Here is a 19,356-nt window from a genome sequence, read left to right on the forward strand (position 1 = left end):
AGAACAGATCACCTGTTGTGCTTCAGTGTGTCTAGCCCTGCTTAGGACTGGCCTTGACAACCAGACACAGTACTTTCTATTATACATGCTTCTGCAGCTGGAAGGGATGGCTGGGAATGTGATACAGGGAATCGCCCCCAGTCTGAGAACGGGCTCCTGAGAGGCTGTGGCCGTTCCCCTCTGGCTTCCCTCGTGTACTCACAGCGGTGCTGCAGATTTTGGAGGTGCTGCTGCCATGTGCTGGCGTTGGGGTCCCCGGTGCCCTCGTAAGTCACCCTCTTAAGGTTCAGCTGCAGCAGCTTTGGTGGCAACACCTTGCGTCTGGTCATCATGGTCCACTGCTTCCAGGGTAGGAGCTATGGAACGTCGGGCAGCTGGACCTGCAGCCTGCTGGCTGTGGTCATTGTTTCTGATTGGGGGGGCTTGCTGTGGCTGTGGGCACCCTTGTTTTTTGTGATGCTGAGGGGTGGCACCAAGTACTTTTGGTAGCGGGGGGGGGGGGGTACCCTGGAGGTACTGGGGCTATGCACTGGACAAACTGAGATATTGCAGGGACAGATGGAACAGCAGCTTTTTTCGAGGGGGATTCATCAACATTGTCAGTACTGTTCCGGCCGCTCGCTCGCAACTGTGGAGGAGCCAGTGTACTGAAAGGCTGAACTGGCCGTAGTGCATCCCAGTTCTGCTATGATCATTTTAACTCTTTCTGCAAGACCTCTCTTCCTCTGCCATTTCAGTTTCATTTACATTATTTACTGTGTGTGCCACAATACCGAATGACTGAATATAACTGAAGGCCTTCATAGACCATTTTTAAAACTATTCGACTATTTATGGCGATTGGCGTAAAATAAATGTCAGCTGTTCTGGTACAAGCCAGTAGGCTTTCCTAATGTTTCAGACAGAAGATAAAGCCGCAAACATCCATTAATGATCCAATTATTTTGGTGTTAAATGTAATTGAACTTAAAGGACATTGTAATAGCATGTAAATATAACCTTTTATACAACTCCTATATAACTAAATACGTACCAACACTAATACAGAAATTTCCCTGCTTCCCAGCTTCACACAGTTCTGTAATGTTTCCCACTTTCTGGCAGAAAAGAAATCATATTCAACTAGTCTTCACTGTCCTCATATACTGAATCCAGTCATCCCCATCAAAAGGCTGAGACAAACTCTTTGCAGCAAACTCAAAACAGCATGTCTGTTACAGGAAACCAGTATGGTACTCAGATTCCCGTAAAATAATGGTGATCATCCATCACGCTTCGATATCAGTCTTCCCTTGTTTTCCCTTCCCTTCAATGCTCACCCCAAAAGCAATCCATTAAAAAAATCCACAGATGATTCACAGTATAAATTTTTATTGCTACTTTGGCTGAAAAGTTAATCAAAATACACCTTTTCTGCCCAAATCTCGTCTATATAGCAGCATTTCAAGTGAAATTATGAACCATTGTCGGCCCCCCAAAACAAAAGGAGTCAAACCCAGGCTGTGGAACAGCAAAAGTGCTCTCATTTCTTTTTTTCCCCCAATAACAAAACAACAACATAAAAGATTGTCTAAACTAATTACATCCATTATAGAGCAGATTCTTCATATTCAGCAGTTTATCTGCATGCTAAAATATAAACATAAAAATATCATAAATGCTCCAGATATTTAAAACAATGTCTTAGAAACATAAACCATTGATTCTGTACAAATTAATCACATTTGTATATAACACATGCTTGAAACGTTAAATACACTAAAAAGAATTTCATTGGAAAAGAAAAAAATAAAATTAACAGATGGGTGACAATATATGATAATTGAAAACCTAAATTTTGTAGAAGAGAAGGATCTATAAATCTGCATGAAACAATGAAGTACAAAAATAAATGTTAACTTTATTGGCATACAGAGAAAATATTTATGCATCTCTAGAAAAGAAGATACAGAAATAAGGATGAATTTGAACAATGTTTACTTTGGTCACATATTAAGCTTGTTAATATCTCCCATCACCCCTGCTGCTGTGTATTTACCATAATATTATGCAAATAATCCAGAGTTGTACATGAAAGCAAAAAAAATTGTTCAATACGTATTCATAATGTGAAAAATAAAAGGAAATACTTATTTTACGGTCTCATTTTCAACTCTTAAGGGAATAATGTTGCTTTATATGTAAAAAAGTTTCAGGGAGAAAAAGTTCGATTGGACAAAAATGAGAAAAAATGGACTCAGACCTTTCATTCTTACAGCAATGATGCTTTTAAAAGTGTGTAATCGCCTTTGCGTGTCTCATGGATTTATGCCATTTACATAACATTATGGTAGAAAAATCTGTTAACAAGGTTTAACTCTTAGATTTAAAGGGAAAATTATTCTCTTCATGCATTTCTGCTGAACTTTACCCTGTGCTCTATCCTCGAAACACATTTTTGTCCAGTTAATTTTCAACTTGCTTTTCTGCCTCTAATACTTGAAGTATTGCAAAACAAAATGGCGTATTGAGTTAACATGCAATCTCATCTCATGCTATTTTGTTTCTGCCTGTCCTGTGACTACATAAAGTAAACCTTTTTGGTACTATCCAATAGGAGACACTTGGACTGTAAACATAAATGCAAAATTCTAATAAACTAAGGTTTCCAGTTGATGTTCTGATAAGGTCAGTTAAATGAATTTCGGACACTAGGACAAACACTAATGCATATGGAACACTGCACCTCATTTATGATACAGCATTGATCCTGACTTGGCAAACTGTGGCCTAGATATATGTAGAAAGGTGCACTGGGATCTTATTAACTATTCTTACAGGATTCCGCAGAACAGGTATGTTGAGTCTTGAAAAACACTGACATGGTAGCAGAACACTTTTTTTTTGCAAAGCAGATCAAAAATCAAGGTTAGTGCTACGTAGTCGCCATTCCTTCCTGGATAATAGAGGTAAAGTCACTATTCTTAGCCACACAAAGCCTAATTGTAGAGTACAAAGTACTTTATAAGAATGAGTGAAACATTTTGCATATACTGTATTGTCCAAAACAACACAAAGAACATTGATGTGCGTGACAGCTTTCCCTCTTGCTCTACATTGTTGCATACACTTGTCACAAGGACAGAAAGAATGTTAGGTGTATTAGTACGATATCTCTGCATTACAGATTTAGCCATCTTCCTTTCCATCAACTGTATACCGATGCTGATATACAGTATATGCGAGTATAGAAGTTGAAAGCTCAGCCAAAAACCTTAGCTCTCACACAGCTTTCATTTTTACAGTGTTTTCCTCAGATATCCTTACGTGCAGAGTTCTTACTGTAACATGAATCTCCTCAACACGTGAAGAACTCTTGTTTCATCTATGCTTGATCATAAAGTACACCTGGTGCATGGAGCATGATATCATTTACAAAAATAAAATGATTTTATTTCAATTTGTATCACATGCAGAGCGGAGTAGCCCAACTTTGTTCTTTATTGTTGATCCCTATACACAGATAATGTTCTAATGCAAGAACAAAGTTTATTGACATAACAATAATTTAGCATTGTTTCCCATGAATATTACAGTTTAACAGCATAAATGGACATGTATACGATCAGTCACTCAAAAAAAAAACAATATCGTGGTTGGCTCTTTTACATTAAGATCTTTTTAATTGGCAGCTTTCTCTTAGAGAATATTTAGCAATCTAAGTGGCCAATATAAGCCACAACAAGCTTAACTCAAGACCTATGAGTTTGAGTGCATTTATATAAATACTTCATATAGACTGTTATATTTATTTTCTGTATATACAAAGTGCTTCTACAGTGTCCGATGCCTTCATAAACAGATTTGATCAAACAGTGAATCGTCTCAGTTAACAAAAATAAAGTCACTGTTCCCATTCAAGTTCTCTGATAGTTTGAATTACATGCAGCTAACCTAAATTATATCTAGGCCCAAATAACTAACCTAGGATTTCATTTTAAAGCTCTGGGATCTTAAAAAAATAAACTAATATTCCTAACATCATAATTCCTTAAATTTAGTATAAATGCTCAAAAGCAATATAACTCTTTTTCAATATAATAAGTACAATTAATCTTACAGTCCTTCAAGGCCAAGATAAAGGTCTCAGTGGGCATCACAAATCCCAATGTTTTACACCATCATTCTTTCATGTTGCTGCAGTAATTACACAGCTTTTTCCAGTGACAGCCAGGAAATATAGCCATAGTTTAAGTCATGGTAACAGAATCAAAGGCTGTTTTCTTCACTACTAATGTATGCATTTATGATACAGCATATGCATTTCCTATATATGCCCTGCCCATATTTTTTTTTATTAGATTTTGATCTTGAAGCTTAAAAATGTACTTGACCAGTATACCCTGAACTACTGAAACAAATACTATAAGCAGATAAGAATCAGTGGAGATCTGGTATGGCACAAGGGACTGGGCACAGAGAACAGGCAGTGCCAGGCAGTGATTAAGCCTACAGATATGCCCATCCTGAACTAAGCAGCATTAAATGCGACTTTAGACAGGCATGTGTAGAATTCAGTATATTCCAACAGAGCTGATGCTACTAAATGTCATGTATCTAGACAGAATGCTATACCCGGATATAGCTGGCATAGGCAAAGCAGCATGGATACAGCACTGTGGCAACCACATCAATTAAAAACAGAATGATGTCCTTGAATAAGGACCTCAAGTCTAAAGTGCCTGAGCAGATGCAGAGAGAGAACCATTTTAAAAGAGTGCACTATCCCATAAACAGAAATCCAAGTCTCATGAGACAGTTTTGGAAAATGATTCACTGCTACACATATGGTTATGGGCAGTTTTTCATATTTACTGCATACTAATTTCTTAGTGTTATTTCAAAAATCCATTTCCATTATCCAGACGAGCTTTCTTCTCCGTGTGCTTAATCTAGTGTTATGCAGAGTCACACCCTGCCTTCATTCGGGTTTTTTTCGGTCAGTGGAACAGCAACTTGAAAGCCCAAGGTTTGTTATTTTGCTGTTGAAAAATAGAAATACATTCAAAGGGACTTTTTGTCATTCCTGCCTGTTGTTCACACTGAAAAATAATATGTGGTGTTATATACTTCAACACATTTCGGAATGAAAACATTTCAGAATATCATTCATCGCCTTCGGAAAACACGGCCCAACTTGTAATTAAAAAGAGGAATCCCTGCAGTACAACAGTTTGACCACTAGATGACACTAGGTGACCACTTGTTGACTGAGCATCAAATGAAACTATTCAATCCACGTCTGTATTTAGAAAAATAAAGTATATGGATTTAGGATATTAATTAAATGCATTTTTGGTGTCCTTTTGATTAATTGATCAAATTATTAAGTGTCATATTCTCAAGCGTCTTTGACTATTGCATAAGCACTGAATCACCTCGTTAGTGAAACTAGGCATAGGTAGAGGTGAATTCACTTCTTGACTTTCAAACAATGCATAAATCAAGAATGAAGAACACAGAAAGGAATCACTATGCCCTGATAATCAGGATAACAATGTCTTTGTGCCATTTATATGTTAAGGCTGGACTAAGCTCACACACTGTCACTCGCTGTCTGAGATGATCACGGTCAGAAATGTTTAACTGGGCAAGATGCCACAGTAAGCACAGTCTGTCAACAACAGGCCACAATCGGGGAGACCACAGGTCATGACATCTTGCCAAGACCGATATAGGGGTTCAAATGTGATGCTCTGGGTAGAAGTGTCTAGTTGCTACAGCGTAGTGATTGAAAATTGCAGCCTGACTGCTCCACGTTGTGCTATATTAAATCCTGAGACATTCTAACACTGCCCGTGTAACAAAGGTTTTCTTGTGAGAGATGAGAATGTGAGAGTTATGCTGTAGAAGCCAGACTTGAAACCCTCTGAACTTCTGTGGAACAGGCTGTATAAAAGGAAAGGGACAGAATCCCACAAGATTCCCACAAGACAGCTTCTGCAAACTGGCGCAAAACACGTGTCACAAAAAGCAAACATCACAAGGCGTGTAAAGTAAGCCAGTGCTGGACACGTTTATAGCTTTTTCAGCCCGAGGCTGCCTTCAGACAGTAGACTCAAAACTGACCAGCCCTGTTGATTACAACAGTTAATCTGAATACTGAATTTAACTACGTCATGTCTGTTCAACAAAACGATAAAATACCTACAACAAAAAAAAAAGATCTTACCATTTTCATAATGATAATTTTATGAATCAGTCACGCTGAAAGTGATATTTTCTTTTGATGCTCAGTATGCAATCTATTACCTTTTTTCTGGCAATTACAACAAGGATAAATTTGTATTAGACTGTCCATAAATCTCCATCATAGCTTTAAAACATGAAATATGAATAATATTATAAACCACATGAGTAAGACTTGCAGGCTTATATAGTGCAAACCATAATTGGCAATATAATTCATAAGGTCTAATTCACAGTATATGTTTTCTTTGTCTTGTGAACCAATGCTTGCTCCTTCTATCATAGTTTTCACAATTTAAATTAAAATTAATTAATCAGCAAGCCTACATGAAATATGCATACAGTGTGGTTAAAATAAGTTTTCTCAATACCATACATACACTTTTTTACGATAGACATACAGAACTAAGACACATTCTTATATTGGTAGGCAAAATATACTCAGTTATATATTTTAATGTATTTACACTTTGCATTATTCCTTAAAATCTATTTTGTTTGAAAACGTCTCGTTCAAAGTTGGCAAAGGACTTTTTTTCAGTGTAATCATGTCACTATTATTTCTCACACTATTATTACACTGAACAGCTTCTAGCGCCACAGTTCAAGTACCAGAGTCAAATGATATCCTATTGATGATTCGGTCAAGTCTGCATTATTCATGAAAATCACATCCTGTTTGACTTGAGTTATAAGGCAGAAGGCCTCCTTTGCTGAACACTCATAACTTGAATTCCTACACTTGTTGAACTGTAAAAAGAGCTAGTCACAACACAAATATTTCAACTTTCATTTTGTTCATTCTGTTCTTCAGTTTCTTCAGTGACTACTTTCTTCTAGCATTTGTCAGACAGGAAAATAGCAAAGCAATGCATTGACATTTGCCTTTGTTTCCCGACTCCACCCCCATCCACCCTAAGTCTTTTTGGAGTGGACAGATTTGACCACATTTCCACTGCAAAAAAAAAGATACTTAATATTTTGACTGAATAAATTAATGTTGATTAATATGGCTGTGTTGTACAGTAATCCATTAAAACATCATGTTTTAAAATGCAAGCACTGCTCCTTTTCCAAATCCCTTCCATTATCACTTCTTAGATTGAACGTCTTTGCTCATTAAACCATCTCTTTTCAGGCTTTAGCTATTTTTTTACCCCCTTCAGCTTCCTAACTGATCTGGAATGTCCAATTGCAATCCAATGAACTGCCGAGGGAGGAAAACTGAAGAGGATCATGTCTGCTGTCACCTCGTCGTCATCATCGTTGCTCATCAGAACAAGAGCGTTTGGCAGAAGACCTTACAAAAATACTGATTCCTGGAATATGGGGCTGAACTCAGTGTATCTTTTTGTTTGGTCACAGTCTTCTAAGAATCACCCACATGAGGTTATCTGATCATGCCAGCACCATGGCCAGTGTGCAGTTTTGCGATTATCCTTGTCCAAGTGACTGAAAATCTGCTGCAGGCACTTGTTGTCACCTTTAGGTTCTATGACTTCTGTCTGGTGCTGAAGAGCCACAAGACACAGATTCTTCAGTACAGGAGGAATGTACAGTGATAAATAAACAAGTCAAGTAACACTTAAAGCCTATTACCCAAATAAGGAGTTGCATACTTAAAAAAGAAACTTCATGTGTTGTGACAAACATTTTACATCAATAAGTAAACAGTCTGTCCCAAGACAACATTACGTCAACATCTTTTTTGCAGTGTTTCTCAGATGAGATACTCCAGTTCAGGTTGTTTGGCCTGTAGTACCTAAATGATAACGATGTTTCATGCAATTTGCTTTCCAGTTCAGTTACATAAATCATTATATTCTTTTATATTATATATGTCCTTCAGTTAGTAGGTCTGATATTCAAATTATATATTTAAGAGTAAAACTGTTATATTATGCTAAGGGTAATGTCCTAAAATATCAATCAGCTATTAAACATAAAAACTGAACTGGAGTGTCCCATGGGTGTCAGAATCAGCCAGCCTTGTCTAAGCTCACTCTGTCCCGTCAGTCTGGGCAAGCAGGAGCCTGGCTGCCTTCTACAGTGCAGTGTCATAAACTTCATGTGGTACAGCTGCAGTGCTCTGGTCTCTGTGTGGCAGCTGGGGGGGTCGCTGTTGGTCCCAGTCAGGGTCTCCAGAAGCAGTGGGTGTGCCCGGGGGTGGAGGTCCGGGGATGGGCATCTGGTTCCTCATCTGCTCCCGCACGTCCTGCTCCAAACTGGGGGGCACCACAAGCTGGTCTTCGGGGTCCTGTTGGGCAGGGGCAGCAAAGTAGCCCGATTTCTTCTTCGGGGCCTCCAAGGCCACCTCAATGAGATTGTGGCTGTCCTCTAGTGCCACCACTGAGCCGTTGGACAGCTTCTTCCCAAAGAGGCTGGAGGTTGAAGGCGACTTCTTCAGGTCGGAGATCTCCTTCCCGCACACGGAGAGGAAGCATCCGTTAGTGGACGACACCACTACGCTATTCTGCCGGCGCATTTTTGACCTGAATCCGCTGGTGGGGAAATCCAAGCTCCGGTGATCCTGATGGAGCTCCTGGTCACTGGGGCCCTCAGGAGCTCCTGAGAGGATCTGAAAAGCACAGCAATGGATGTCAACCTCCACCTCCAGCTTACTCCCATTGGAAATCACGCCCTCCAGTGGAGCCTCATCGTCGCTGTCCAGCCCGTTGTCCGACTGGTTGCTGGAGAAGGTGGCGCAGGACGGCTGCCTCTGGAAGAAGCCTGGGTGGTTGCCTCCAGCAGCGGGGCCTCCGATGCCACACAGGGTGGCCGCCGGATGGAGGCTGCAGCGGCGCTCGGGCCGGGAAGCCAGACCGGACGGGTGCTCGTCTGAGGCAGTGGAGCCTGCCTCGCTGCCCACCTCTGAGGCCGACATCTCGCTGCTGAACTCAGACGCTATCCCACTGCTAGAGGAGGGGGTGGCAGGCTCTCCCAGGGGCACAGAAGTGGGGCAACCACCCACCACGCCTCCTGTTCCTATCCCTCTGGTATCGGTGGAAGCCAACGGTGGCTCACAGGTGCAGCTGTCCTCCCCTATGTGAAGGGACACTACCACAGCCCCCACATTGTCCTGGCAGCCATAGCTCTGGGCCAGGGTGCACAGCTTTTTGGCAGCAGCTCGGGGGTCTCGGACCGCCTGCACTGTACTCACTGCCTCCTGGTAGGAAACCTGCTCAAACAGGGCTCTGTTCCCCAGAATCAGAAACTCGTCCTGGGCACACAGGGCCTCGGTCTGCACCCAGGGCTTAGGAATGACCCAGGGAGACAGGTACGAGCAGCCCAGCAGGCGAGTACAGCACGTCACACCGCTGACCTTGTTGTCCTGCAAGGGAGAGGCAGAGAAGAGATAAAAATCAGGCATCAGAAGGACCAAGCAGGCATCTGATGAGAAGGGGTGGCCAATTAGCCTCATTTCACCTTTGGACCTTCAAGGCCACCTCAAGGGGAGTGAGACTGTCCTCTAGTGTCAGCAATGACCTACTGGACAGCTCAACTCCCTGAGATTATGAAACCAGAGTTTTAGCAGCTATGTCATCTTGCCATCGTACAGCAGATTTTTCAACTCGCCTAGCATGCAGTTTCCATTTTCTTGCTCTTGTCGCTCTGATGAGGCTACAAGCCAAAAACAAAAGACATGCAGGTGGAGAGTCGACCAATACAGTACCTCAGTGACAATAGCCTTGCTCTTTTTGACCCGTTCGGTCTCTTCTGCACTCTGCTCCAAACTGAAGACTTTAGAGAGCGGCAAGGGCTGCCCGTCCCGGCACAGAACAGCCTGGCAGGTGCCCACATTGGCCAAAGTCAGGCTGAAGTAGCTGCTTGGGTCAGAGGGGTCGTGATGGATATAACAAAGCAGGGCTGAAGCTCCAAGCTTCTGGCCAGCCATACCGAGCTTACTGTAGAACAGAGGAAAACGAGTCTTCTTCAAACACTTTCTGAGGATTCCAAAATGATTCAGACTTTTAGAGATTTTTATACATTTGATTATATTTGAACAGGACTTAAAATCTTAAACCAATGCCTTATTACACAATTGTAGAGGTTAAGTGAAGTTATTTATCCTTGAACTAGATTTTCTCTTTCTAACACAAAGTCAGCTGTTCATAATAAAAAAAACACTTAGGATACACTGGACACTAAAATAATATGACCCAGTAATTCAGTACTTAATTTAGTCACTGTACATAGTCAGTGGTACAACATTATGTCTAATTACGTTTTAGTTACTTCTAGTTCAAGTTTAAGTGTTAAAAATTAATATTATGCATATCATATCAAATATTGCAAATAATTAAAACCAGTAATGCACACAGATTTTTTATTATTTTAGAAAAATAAGGAAATCTTGTGAGCTCAAAAGTTTTAAATACTATTGGTTAGCGAATGTAATTGATTGCTTAAAGGTACATATTTTTCATATACATTAAAAAAGTCTTGTATTTTTACAAATAATTCTAACATCCCTAAATGCTTAAATGAATGAATGACTAACCCTAAAGCAGGGGTCGGCAAACTACGGCCCACAGAACTTTTCTGAGTGGCTCACAGCTCACTCCTGTTTGAATCTCGAGGGTTACTTTTTGCATCAGATATTGAAAATCTTCCGCCAGTGGCCTCTGCTTGTTAGTTCTGCCGCTCTCTCTCAGCACTAATGGTCTATTGCAGAACAACACCTATTGAACGACGCATTTGACTTGTAGCTGTAGATCAGACCTCAGCTTTAGCCTAGGTTACATACGCCTGTGCTACAACTGATTCTTACCGTAAATTCATTTGGATTTGTGTTGCCTGCTGTGATTGGCTCAGTCACGCAAATGACGTCTAGTGTGCGCTATCTTGTTTGAAAGCAGGGAATGATTTCAAACGGTTCTAAAAGTTATAACTGACAACAGGGTAACTGTGAGCTATTCCTGCCATGTCAAAAAAAAAAGAAAGATCGATGCAGAGGGTCGAAAATTCAACAACAAATGGTCAGAAGAGTACTTTTGTGTCCCTTGGAAAGAAAAGGTAATGTGTCTAATCTGTCTACTTTCTAAGTTTTCAGAATACACAGGAGACAGACGGAGAGAAAAATTAGGACAGTTGAAAAAGTCGCTTCAGGGGGCAGCAAAAACTGTTCAAGAGAAAATTAGTTATCGAGTAACTTCCAAGTGACAGTTTATCAGCTCTGAAAACAATGGCATGTGGCTCCATCACCATGTATGGTAGCACATACATATGTGAACAGACATTCTCGTGGATAAAGAATACAAAGTCAAGAATCAGATCCAGGCTCTCTGATGATCATCTCCATGCTTGTTTACGCATTGCTGTGTCCAAATTAAGCCCGGATATTGGCCGTTTAGTTGCTGAGAAGCAAGCACACAAATCTACCTGATGGTTCCTAGTGGATTTCACTCAGTTGGCCCAGCAAGGTTAATAAAAGATTTTTGGTGGCCTTTGCTCTAAAAAGTTTGCCGACCCCTGCCCTAAACCATACACATCGTATTATGGCTCAAGCATTCTGAACACATAGCTGCACTTCCTGTTTATGGGCAGAGGGGGATGCTGTACCGGTGTGAGGTGAGAAAGGTGTTGCTCATGTACACTGTGTCCACGCTGGAGTGCTGGACCTCTTCAGCCAACACGTCTCCCATAGTGCACTGCAGCAGACGAGGCACTTCCTCATTTCGGTCGCCATCGAAGATCCCATAGGCTGCTTCCACACTGTCTCCAAAGCGATCGACTGCCAGCACTGAGACGCACAGCCTGTCACATAGTCACCAAAATAAAGTGGGCTTAGGATAGCTGTCAAACCCACAACTTCAGAGAACCAGGGGTCAAGAACTGGACACGTTTTAACAAGATTGTTATTCAAGGTAACATGTTGAAATCTCTCTAAATAAAATAAAAAAGAAGGATTCCACTGAGCTGTGTGACAATTTGTGATATCTTTAAGACAAAATAACATTTGGACTCTTTTCCTGTAGCAAACAATACATTTTTTATGGAGTCTGACTAAAACTGACAGTCTAGAAGCTGAATTTTAACCAAGAAAAAACATCCTGTATGGCACCTCCTCCGAGCCCTCACAATATTTTTAGAAGACATTTCAGATCTTGTGTTCGCTACAGCAAAAGTGTTCCTTCAGAAAGTGAGTTTCAGCCTCACCCCTCCTCTCCCCACCCTTGTCCTTACTTATTCCTCTGGCCTGTCATTTCGGAATACCCATGATTCCACAGCGTCGAAGAGCCAAGGGAGTCTCCTGCAGTCATGGCTGGCTTCTGATCCAGCTTCAGAGTGGCGATGTGGCTAAAACCGAGGGAGAGAAGCAGTGTGAACCACAGGAGGGTGCTGTCGGCACGCGCATTAAAATACAGCATCATGGAAAGAGAAAAAAGGTGGCAGCTCAGTTTGGGACAGGTGTTTCCCCTAGCTACAAGGTGTTTTTTTGTGAAAAATGTAGAATCAGCTATCAATTGTTTTTGTCATCACCTCACTGTTTTGGAGGGTATCACCAGTTGTACGTTTCTCATGTCTCGGCTCTATGGCTGTAAAATCTTCACCCTCAGTTAAGGGAAAATGAGCAAAGCATGGGCAGACTCCTACAACCAACTCACCTTCAGGAAACTCATCTGTTACCACATCACGGACAGCAAACGCTGTGCTGGAGGGGCAGTGCCAACTACACCCCTTGCTACAGCACCACGTGCCTGCAACTGCCCAGGAGGCTGTATTGCCAAGAGCCCCAAGAGCCCTAGCTGTCTAATCCCACCCCACCTGCTCTCAACCAAGTGTGCACCACTGCTTGGGGAGTCCTTAGGAGCTCTGCCTGTGCTTGAATGGGGTCCCCAATAATATTTTTTTTTCTAAAGAACACAAAAGGTACTGCCTCACTTCACTTTCTCCCTGACACTTTTACATGGATAATTAAGAAGAAAACTGGATATAATTCCAAAATGGGTAGTTGGATAATGGCAGGGGATTCTAAAAACACCACATGAAAAATGAAGAGAATACAATGGCTTCAGGTCAAGAGCTCCTGGAGTTTTCAAACAAAGGCAGAGCAGTCTGGGACAACCAGCTGAGCTGTCAGAGAGTGGGGTGCTCGTTAGGGGGGCTCCCACCTAAAGATATTGAGGGTCTTGTGCTCCAGGATGAGGTTGGTATTTCCCGTCAAGTCCAGCTCCTGCAGGCTGGCTGGCAGTGAATCAGGCAGCAGGATCTCCGTCAGCTCATTACAGCTCAGATCAACCAGCTGTGCACAGGGAAGCAAAAACACAACAATGGGGGGTTGGACCTTCACTGACAGAGAAATATTTTTAAAGATTTCTACGGACTTTGGTGTCATTGGGACAGCAAAGACATGCAAATATTTCCATTTCCAAACTAGTGATGAAGACATCAGCTCCTCTTTGCTTCAATCAACAATACGGCTAAGAAAAGAGTTCTAGGATTCCTTAAAGATTTGAGTGTTGGTCTGGAGAGAGGTGGTTAACTCTTCCTAAAGCATTAAGTTCTGTCAGTACATTGAGTCTTCCTCTGTGATATTAAGAACACTTTAAGGCACAAGGCAGGATACACCCTGGACGGGATGCAGTCCATTGCAGAGCACACACATACACAGACACACACACTCACACCAGGGCCAATATTCCCAGAAGCCCATTATCCTACCAGTACGTCTTAGGACTGGGGGTGGAAACCCACACGGACAAGGGGAGAACATACAAACTCCGGAGAGCACCCCAGGACCAGAATTGAACCCAGGGCCCCTGCACTGCAAGGCAGCAATGATAACCACTGCGCCACTGTACCACCCGTCTGTCTTTCCATTTTAATAGTATTTTTGCATGTGCAAATAAGAGGAGTAGGAGTTTGGGTCTCTGGCAGAGCTATCTAGAACTGGAAGATCCCTAATTAAGTAGAGAGATGAAGTGAGTGGGATGTTGCATCCCAAGATGAGCCTGAATCTCTCTGTGAATGTCAAAAACTGCTGAACTGGAGGACAGGGCATCTCCAAGGGCATGTGTCTATGAGAGAACATGAATATAATTATCAGGAACACTACCTGTACAGTGTGTGCATCCATTTGACACTAAATCACACCACATCCAATTTGCTTAAAATTGAGACAATGTACTCTGTGCAACACTTTCTACTTTAACAACTGAATTTTTCAATTGCAGGTAATTGTCTAAACAGATGAGACTATTTTCCCATTTTACTGTGGGAACAGAAAATACATTCTGTGGGATGACATTCATTTCATTATTCCAGGGAGGCAGAAAGGAATGTCTGTAAAGGAATATTTAACTGCAGGTTTAAAAAAAAAAATCAATGACCAGGGAAATCACAATGCTCTCAAAGAATAACAGTGAATCATTTTCAAAAGCAGAACGAGGCACTAAAATGCAACAGATGAGAACTGGCACCAATGGCTTTTATTCCAATCTTAATCCCACTTAAAACAGAAGGATGAGTGCATTTATATATGTACACACACTGCATTAATATAAGTAGATGGGGAATGCTTTCTAAGTTCTATAACTGGATAATTGTTTATTATTCATTATATCTTCAGGGTTACATCAAATTGAGGAGAACCTGCAGAGTAAAAATTCATGTTTTAGGATTTCCTTTCCTTCCATGCCTTTAAAGTTACAGATATTCTTACATTACTGACAATGTTATCAGTACAATGATGTATTATCGGAAGCACATCAACCTCTGAGACAGAGTTCACTAAATCTGGTTTGCTCTGAATCCAAGCTCAAGTGGTGCTGTCCCCAGGTTGCCTCTGAGTGTCCCAGAAAACGAGAACAATGATCTGGGGCTACCAAACCTCCAAGACCTTTGCATTTCAGAGACACTTTGGAGCTCCTTAATTTAATTTTAATCAGATCTGCTATCCTGTGGGGTAGAAACCAGTATGTTATTGGGTATGTGAGGGTTTGTGGAAAACAGAGGTAGTTCTAGGTAAAGCATTCAATTTAGTACTCCATTTCAGGCCCAAGGCCTTGTAAAAAAGCATCCTAGCCAGAATGTGAGAGGCAGATCTTCATATCTGGGCGATCCTGAACAGTCCTGAAAGTTTCCTAAAGTGTTTTTTGAGAATAACCATAAAAACAATTATGTCCTACAAAATACATAGCTGCATGTAAACTACATAACTAACGCATAAAACAACTAAGTCTAACTACTATGCAATTTTACCTTTCAATGTCTACAGAAAGGAAAGTTATTCAATATAAAACATCAGGACCAGACAATCACACAGCAATAAAACAAAGGGAGACAGCCTGACCTTGATCTCGGGCAGGTGGAGGATCTCTGGGAAGACACTGATGTGGTTGGAGTGTGCAGCCAGAGTGTGGAGCCTCTTACAGCCAGACACAGTGGAGGGAATGCTCTTGAGCTTGTTGCCACTCAGATTCAGCTCCTCAAGCAGCTCTAACTTTGTCAGCTTGCTAAAACACAGGCACGCAGAAGACTCACTTGCACATTCACACACAGATTGACCATGTTCAATATGATTTTGCTGGTCTCTAATACTGAAACCAAAGGATGTGCTTGTGATCAAGTGGTTGTCACACCTATAATGTGCAAGCATTCCATTTTCTTTTAACTAGGGAAAGAAATCAAGTTTTAAGCTTTTGCTAGTTTTCTCTCTCCCTGTCAGTTAATTTAAACAGCTCTCACCTTGTGTTAATATTAGAAAAACAGCAAAATCATATTTAACCTTGTCACAGAGACGGCATATAGTTCAAAATCATCAGCAGTCTGAGTTTTACACCTCTAACATTGTGCAGCATGGGGTTATACTTTCTTTTAAGGGTACATGTCCATTACAGACATTTACTACCACCCTGCAAAAACCTTTAATTATTTGAGACTTGTAAAAAATAATCTACCTTTGAGCCAGCCTGAGGTGAAACTGACTATTACTTTGGCAAAAACACAGTTACTCCTGCTCCCTACCTGGCCGGAAAGGACTGTAGCTGGTTGTAAGCAATGTGCAACACTCGAAGATTCTGGTGTCCAACCAGCAGGGCGGCGCAGTGCTCAGTCAGGTTATTTCCTGTGAGGAAGAGCTCCTGGAGGGTGCTGAGGCTCTCCTCTGATTGGCTGCTGGGGGGAATAGTCTCCAGGGAGTTGGCTGATACATTCAGGTACCTCAGGCTAAGGAGGAAGAGACCTCTCATAAAAACAGCCACTGTCTCAAGGCACAGAAGTGAAGCATCAATGCATATAAATCAACTAGTAACAGCCATTCAAAAACACTTATTGTAAAAAGAGCTTCGTAGCGGAAATACATTTTACAGCAAGATAATTAGTTGCTGTAACAGACCAACTGTTAAGTGCTCTACAACAGAAGCACAAGTGCTTCATGACAGATTGTGATTTATTAGGTAGGATATGGAGAGTATTCTTATGAGGTGGACAATTAGACCATGATGTGTAGCATCATCTTACAGCACTGAAAACAACAATGATAATGACACTGAACTTCAAGATCTAAAATAGGACTGTACTTGTTTAGCACTGCCTCGGCCTAAAAATGTTACTTTTGTTAAAACAAAGCCAAGTTCCTTGAAGGAGTTAAAGTGGGACTCTAAAAACCAAACGTCCAGGTGGTGATCTAAACACCTGTCAGGGGAAGAGGGTGACCTACTTTAAGGCCTTGTAGAAGAGGCTTTCTGGGAGCTCGCCCAGCTTGTTGTGCTGGAGGTCGAGGGCTTCCAGAGGGATGTGGTCAAGGAGGTCAGGCAGGATGTTTAGCTGATTGTTGCCTGCCAGCAGCTTCCTCAGGCTCAGGCTGCTGAGAAGCCTAGCGGGAGGAAGAAAGCCCAAGACATTCCACTGCATAATTGTTCTTCCATGAAGCTGTGTTTCATTAAGGAAGTGTTACTAAAGCCAAACTCTACGTTCCATTGTCCACACCAGCGTACGTACAAACATACATGAACCAGAACGCAATTTACTCAAATCAATTAACTGGATAGAATAACTGGACTTGCAGCTAATTCTGTGGGAACAAGAATTTCAGAAACGTCATATGAAACAAAATATAAACAAATTCATGGAATGTCTGCGTCTAGCAAAACGAACAGATTACTCTTTACGCTAATGCTGTTGATCGTTACACAAACGGGATAAGGCCAGCAAGTTCAGCAAGTGCCTTCATTTTGGCTGAGAAGAGGAAATCTTTGTTCGGCTTGCAGATGAACTGCTGTTTGCAGTTATTTCTGTTCTTTTCATGCTGACACTGCTTCATTCGTTTCCCGAATAAGGCTGACTCATGAAACAGAACTTGATAAATTACCGGTAGAATGCTAAAAATATAGTACGGTAACATTGGAAAAAATGCTTTCTTTGATAATATAAAACTGTTAGATACTAAGGTAAAATAAAGTTAACCAATAAGCATAATGGTCCACTACAATAGGTTATCTCCCATGAGAATGTTACTTTGTGTACTTGGATTTAGTTATACATTTTCTTTTTGAAGGTTTCTTTAACACTCTACAGATTCTTTTCAGCAAATACATATATGTAAGATAATCAACACTGATGTGACAGAACTGAAAAGCTGCCTTAAAGTTTACCGATACCCATTCTTTGAATTAATGTACTTCTGTGTATTTGCTTTAATGTCTTGGGTCTCTTCATCAAGTCATAGTTGTCCACACACTTGTAAATGAACTTTGTTTAAATAAAGGTTTGGACCAAAAAATGGACAGATTTAACACAGCCACTCTGACAAACGGAGAAGAGAGGAATACTCACCTGGAAGGCAATTCAGAGAGCAGGTTATAGCTGACATCCAACACCTCTATTTTCCTGGTATCGCACACCCAGTCAGGCAAGTACTCTAGCAGGTTCCTGCACACAATAAAAGGCTTTTAGACATTTTGGCTGAGAAAGGGCCATGCAAAACTTAAATGCTCTTTATAGATAAAAATACCACGCCACCACTTGCAAACTGAGTCCAGAAAAAACTTTCTCTATAATGATCTGAGAACTTACATCAGAAAACTTTTGGATGTTATTGAACATTTTGCCTGCTATTTCAACATTGATGCATTCCACAGCTGCTTGAGACTAGCTCTTGAGTACAGGATTTCATCTACACTGACTACACAGAGATATACAAACATATGGCCCCCGACTCTTGTGCCCAATGGTGTGAACTGAGAACTGAGAATCTATAGAAGACCTATAAAAATAATCAAAAACAGGCACTCACTGAGAGAGATCAAGATGCGTCAGTTGATTTGGAACTGGGTAAATATTCACAGCGGTCAGGCCTGCATGGGATAAATCACACAGTTGTTAAATTAGATCCATCAGAACAAAGTGGATGAATTTAATAAATTTACTTTTTTTGATAAATAACTTTTCTGACGTCACTCTTCAGCTAATTTGGCATTCTTTTTAAAAGCATTTTAAATGGTTAATCTTAATATGGCTATACTTAGTTTCTATTAACCTTTCTGGGTAGTGAGTGACAGCAATAATGTTTTAGAAAGTTATTAAATGAGATTTAAATAATATTGTAAGGAGGGTTTGACAGATTATGTCAGTTGTCCTACTAGGCTTTATATCAACTTGACCTGATAAACACACCAACATATATAATGGGATTAAAGTTTACTAATGGAGTAGTAGACAATGCAGGTTGATGCACATCTACAATCAAATGACTGATTTGAGTGCAGGGCAAAGCGCACAAGTTGTACAAGTACACCACATGCTGTATTCTAGGCAGTGATGTCCCATGCTTGTGGAATTGTCCCAGCTGTCAGCTCAAGAACCTTCAAGATGTCTGCTTTCTGGCAGAGCAGGAGCACAAGCAGTGACTTACAGTTGGCGCTAGCGTAGAGTGATCGCAGGGTGAAGCCACTGAGCGTGAGCACCCCCAGGCGGTTCCTCTGGCACTGCAGCATCTCCAGGCATCCAGCAGAGCTGAGGTCCAGCTCAGAGAGACAGTTGTCCCGAAGGTCCATATGTGTGACCTGCTTCAGTGCCTCCAGCCCCTCACTCACCACCAAGTGCAGCCCATTCAGCCTGATGGGGAAAGCTATGATGAGCCACTGTGCTTACTGCTTTATACAGCTTTGCACCATACAACTCACC

General features: G+C 41.3%; 1 protein-coding gene across 1 annotated transcript in view; it reads right to left on the bottom strand.

Moving 5' to 3' along the window:
* Positions 1 to 1,357: 1,357 nt before the first annotated feature.
* Positions 1,358 to 19,356, bottom strand: part of phlpp2 (PH domain and leucine rich repeat protein phosphatase 2) — a 49,357-nt gene continuing 31,358 nt past the window's right edge. Inside the window, exons 9-19 of the mRNA XM_088938931.1 lie at positions 19,085 to 19,287; positions 18,467 to 18,527; positions 18,007 to 18,102; positions 16,892 to 17,047; positions 16,198 to 16,398; positions 15,524 to 15,686; positions 13,344 to 13,474; positions 12,415 to 12,528; positions 11,791 to 11,985; positions 9,902 to 10,133; positions 1,358 to 9,559 (exon numbers count right to left, since the gene is read on the bottom strand). Coding sequence (XP_088795057.1) covers positions 8,273 to 9,559; positions 9,902 to 10,133; positions 11,791 to 11,985; positions 12,415 to 12,528; positions 13,344 to 13,474; positions 15,524 to 15,686; positions 16,198 to 16,398; positions 16,892 to 17,047; positions 18,007 to 18,102; positions 18,467 to 18,527; positions 19,085 to 19,287 — 2,839 coding nt within the window. The 3' untranslated portion in view covers positions 1,358 to 8,272. The remainder of the gene's footprint in view (positions 9,560 to 9,901; positions 10,134 to 11,790; positions 11,986 to 12,414; positions 12,529 to 13,343; positions 13,475 to 15,523; positions 15,687 to 16,197; positions 16,399 to 16,891; positions 17,048 to 18,006; positions 18,103 to 18,466; positions 18,528 to 19,084; positions 19,288 to 19,356) is intronic.

This window comes from Atractosteus spatula, chromosome 21, assembly GCF_055471065.1.
Source record: "Atractosteus spatula isolate fAtrSpa1 chromosome 21, fAtrSpa1.hap1, whole genome shotgun sequence".
In the NCBI taxonomy this organism is placed as follows: Eukaryota; Metazoa; Chordata; class Actinopteri; order Semionotiformes; family Lepisosteidae; genus Atractosteus; species Atractosteus spatula.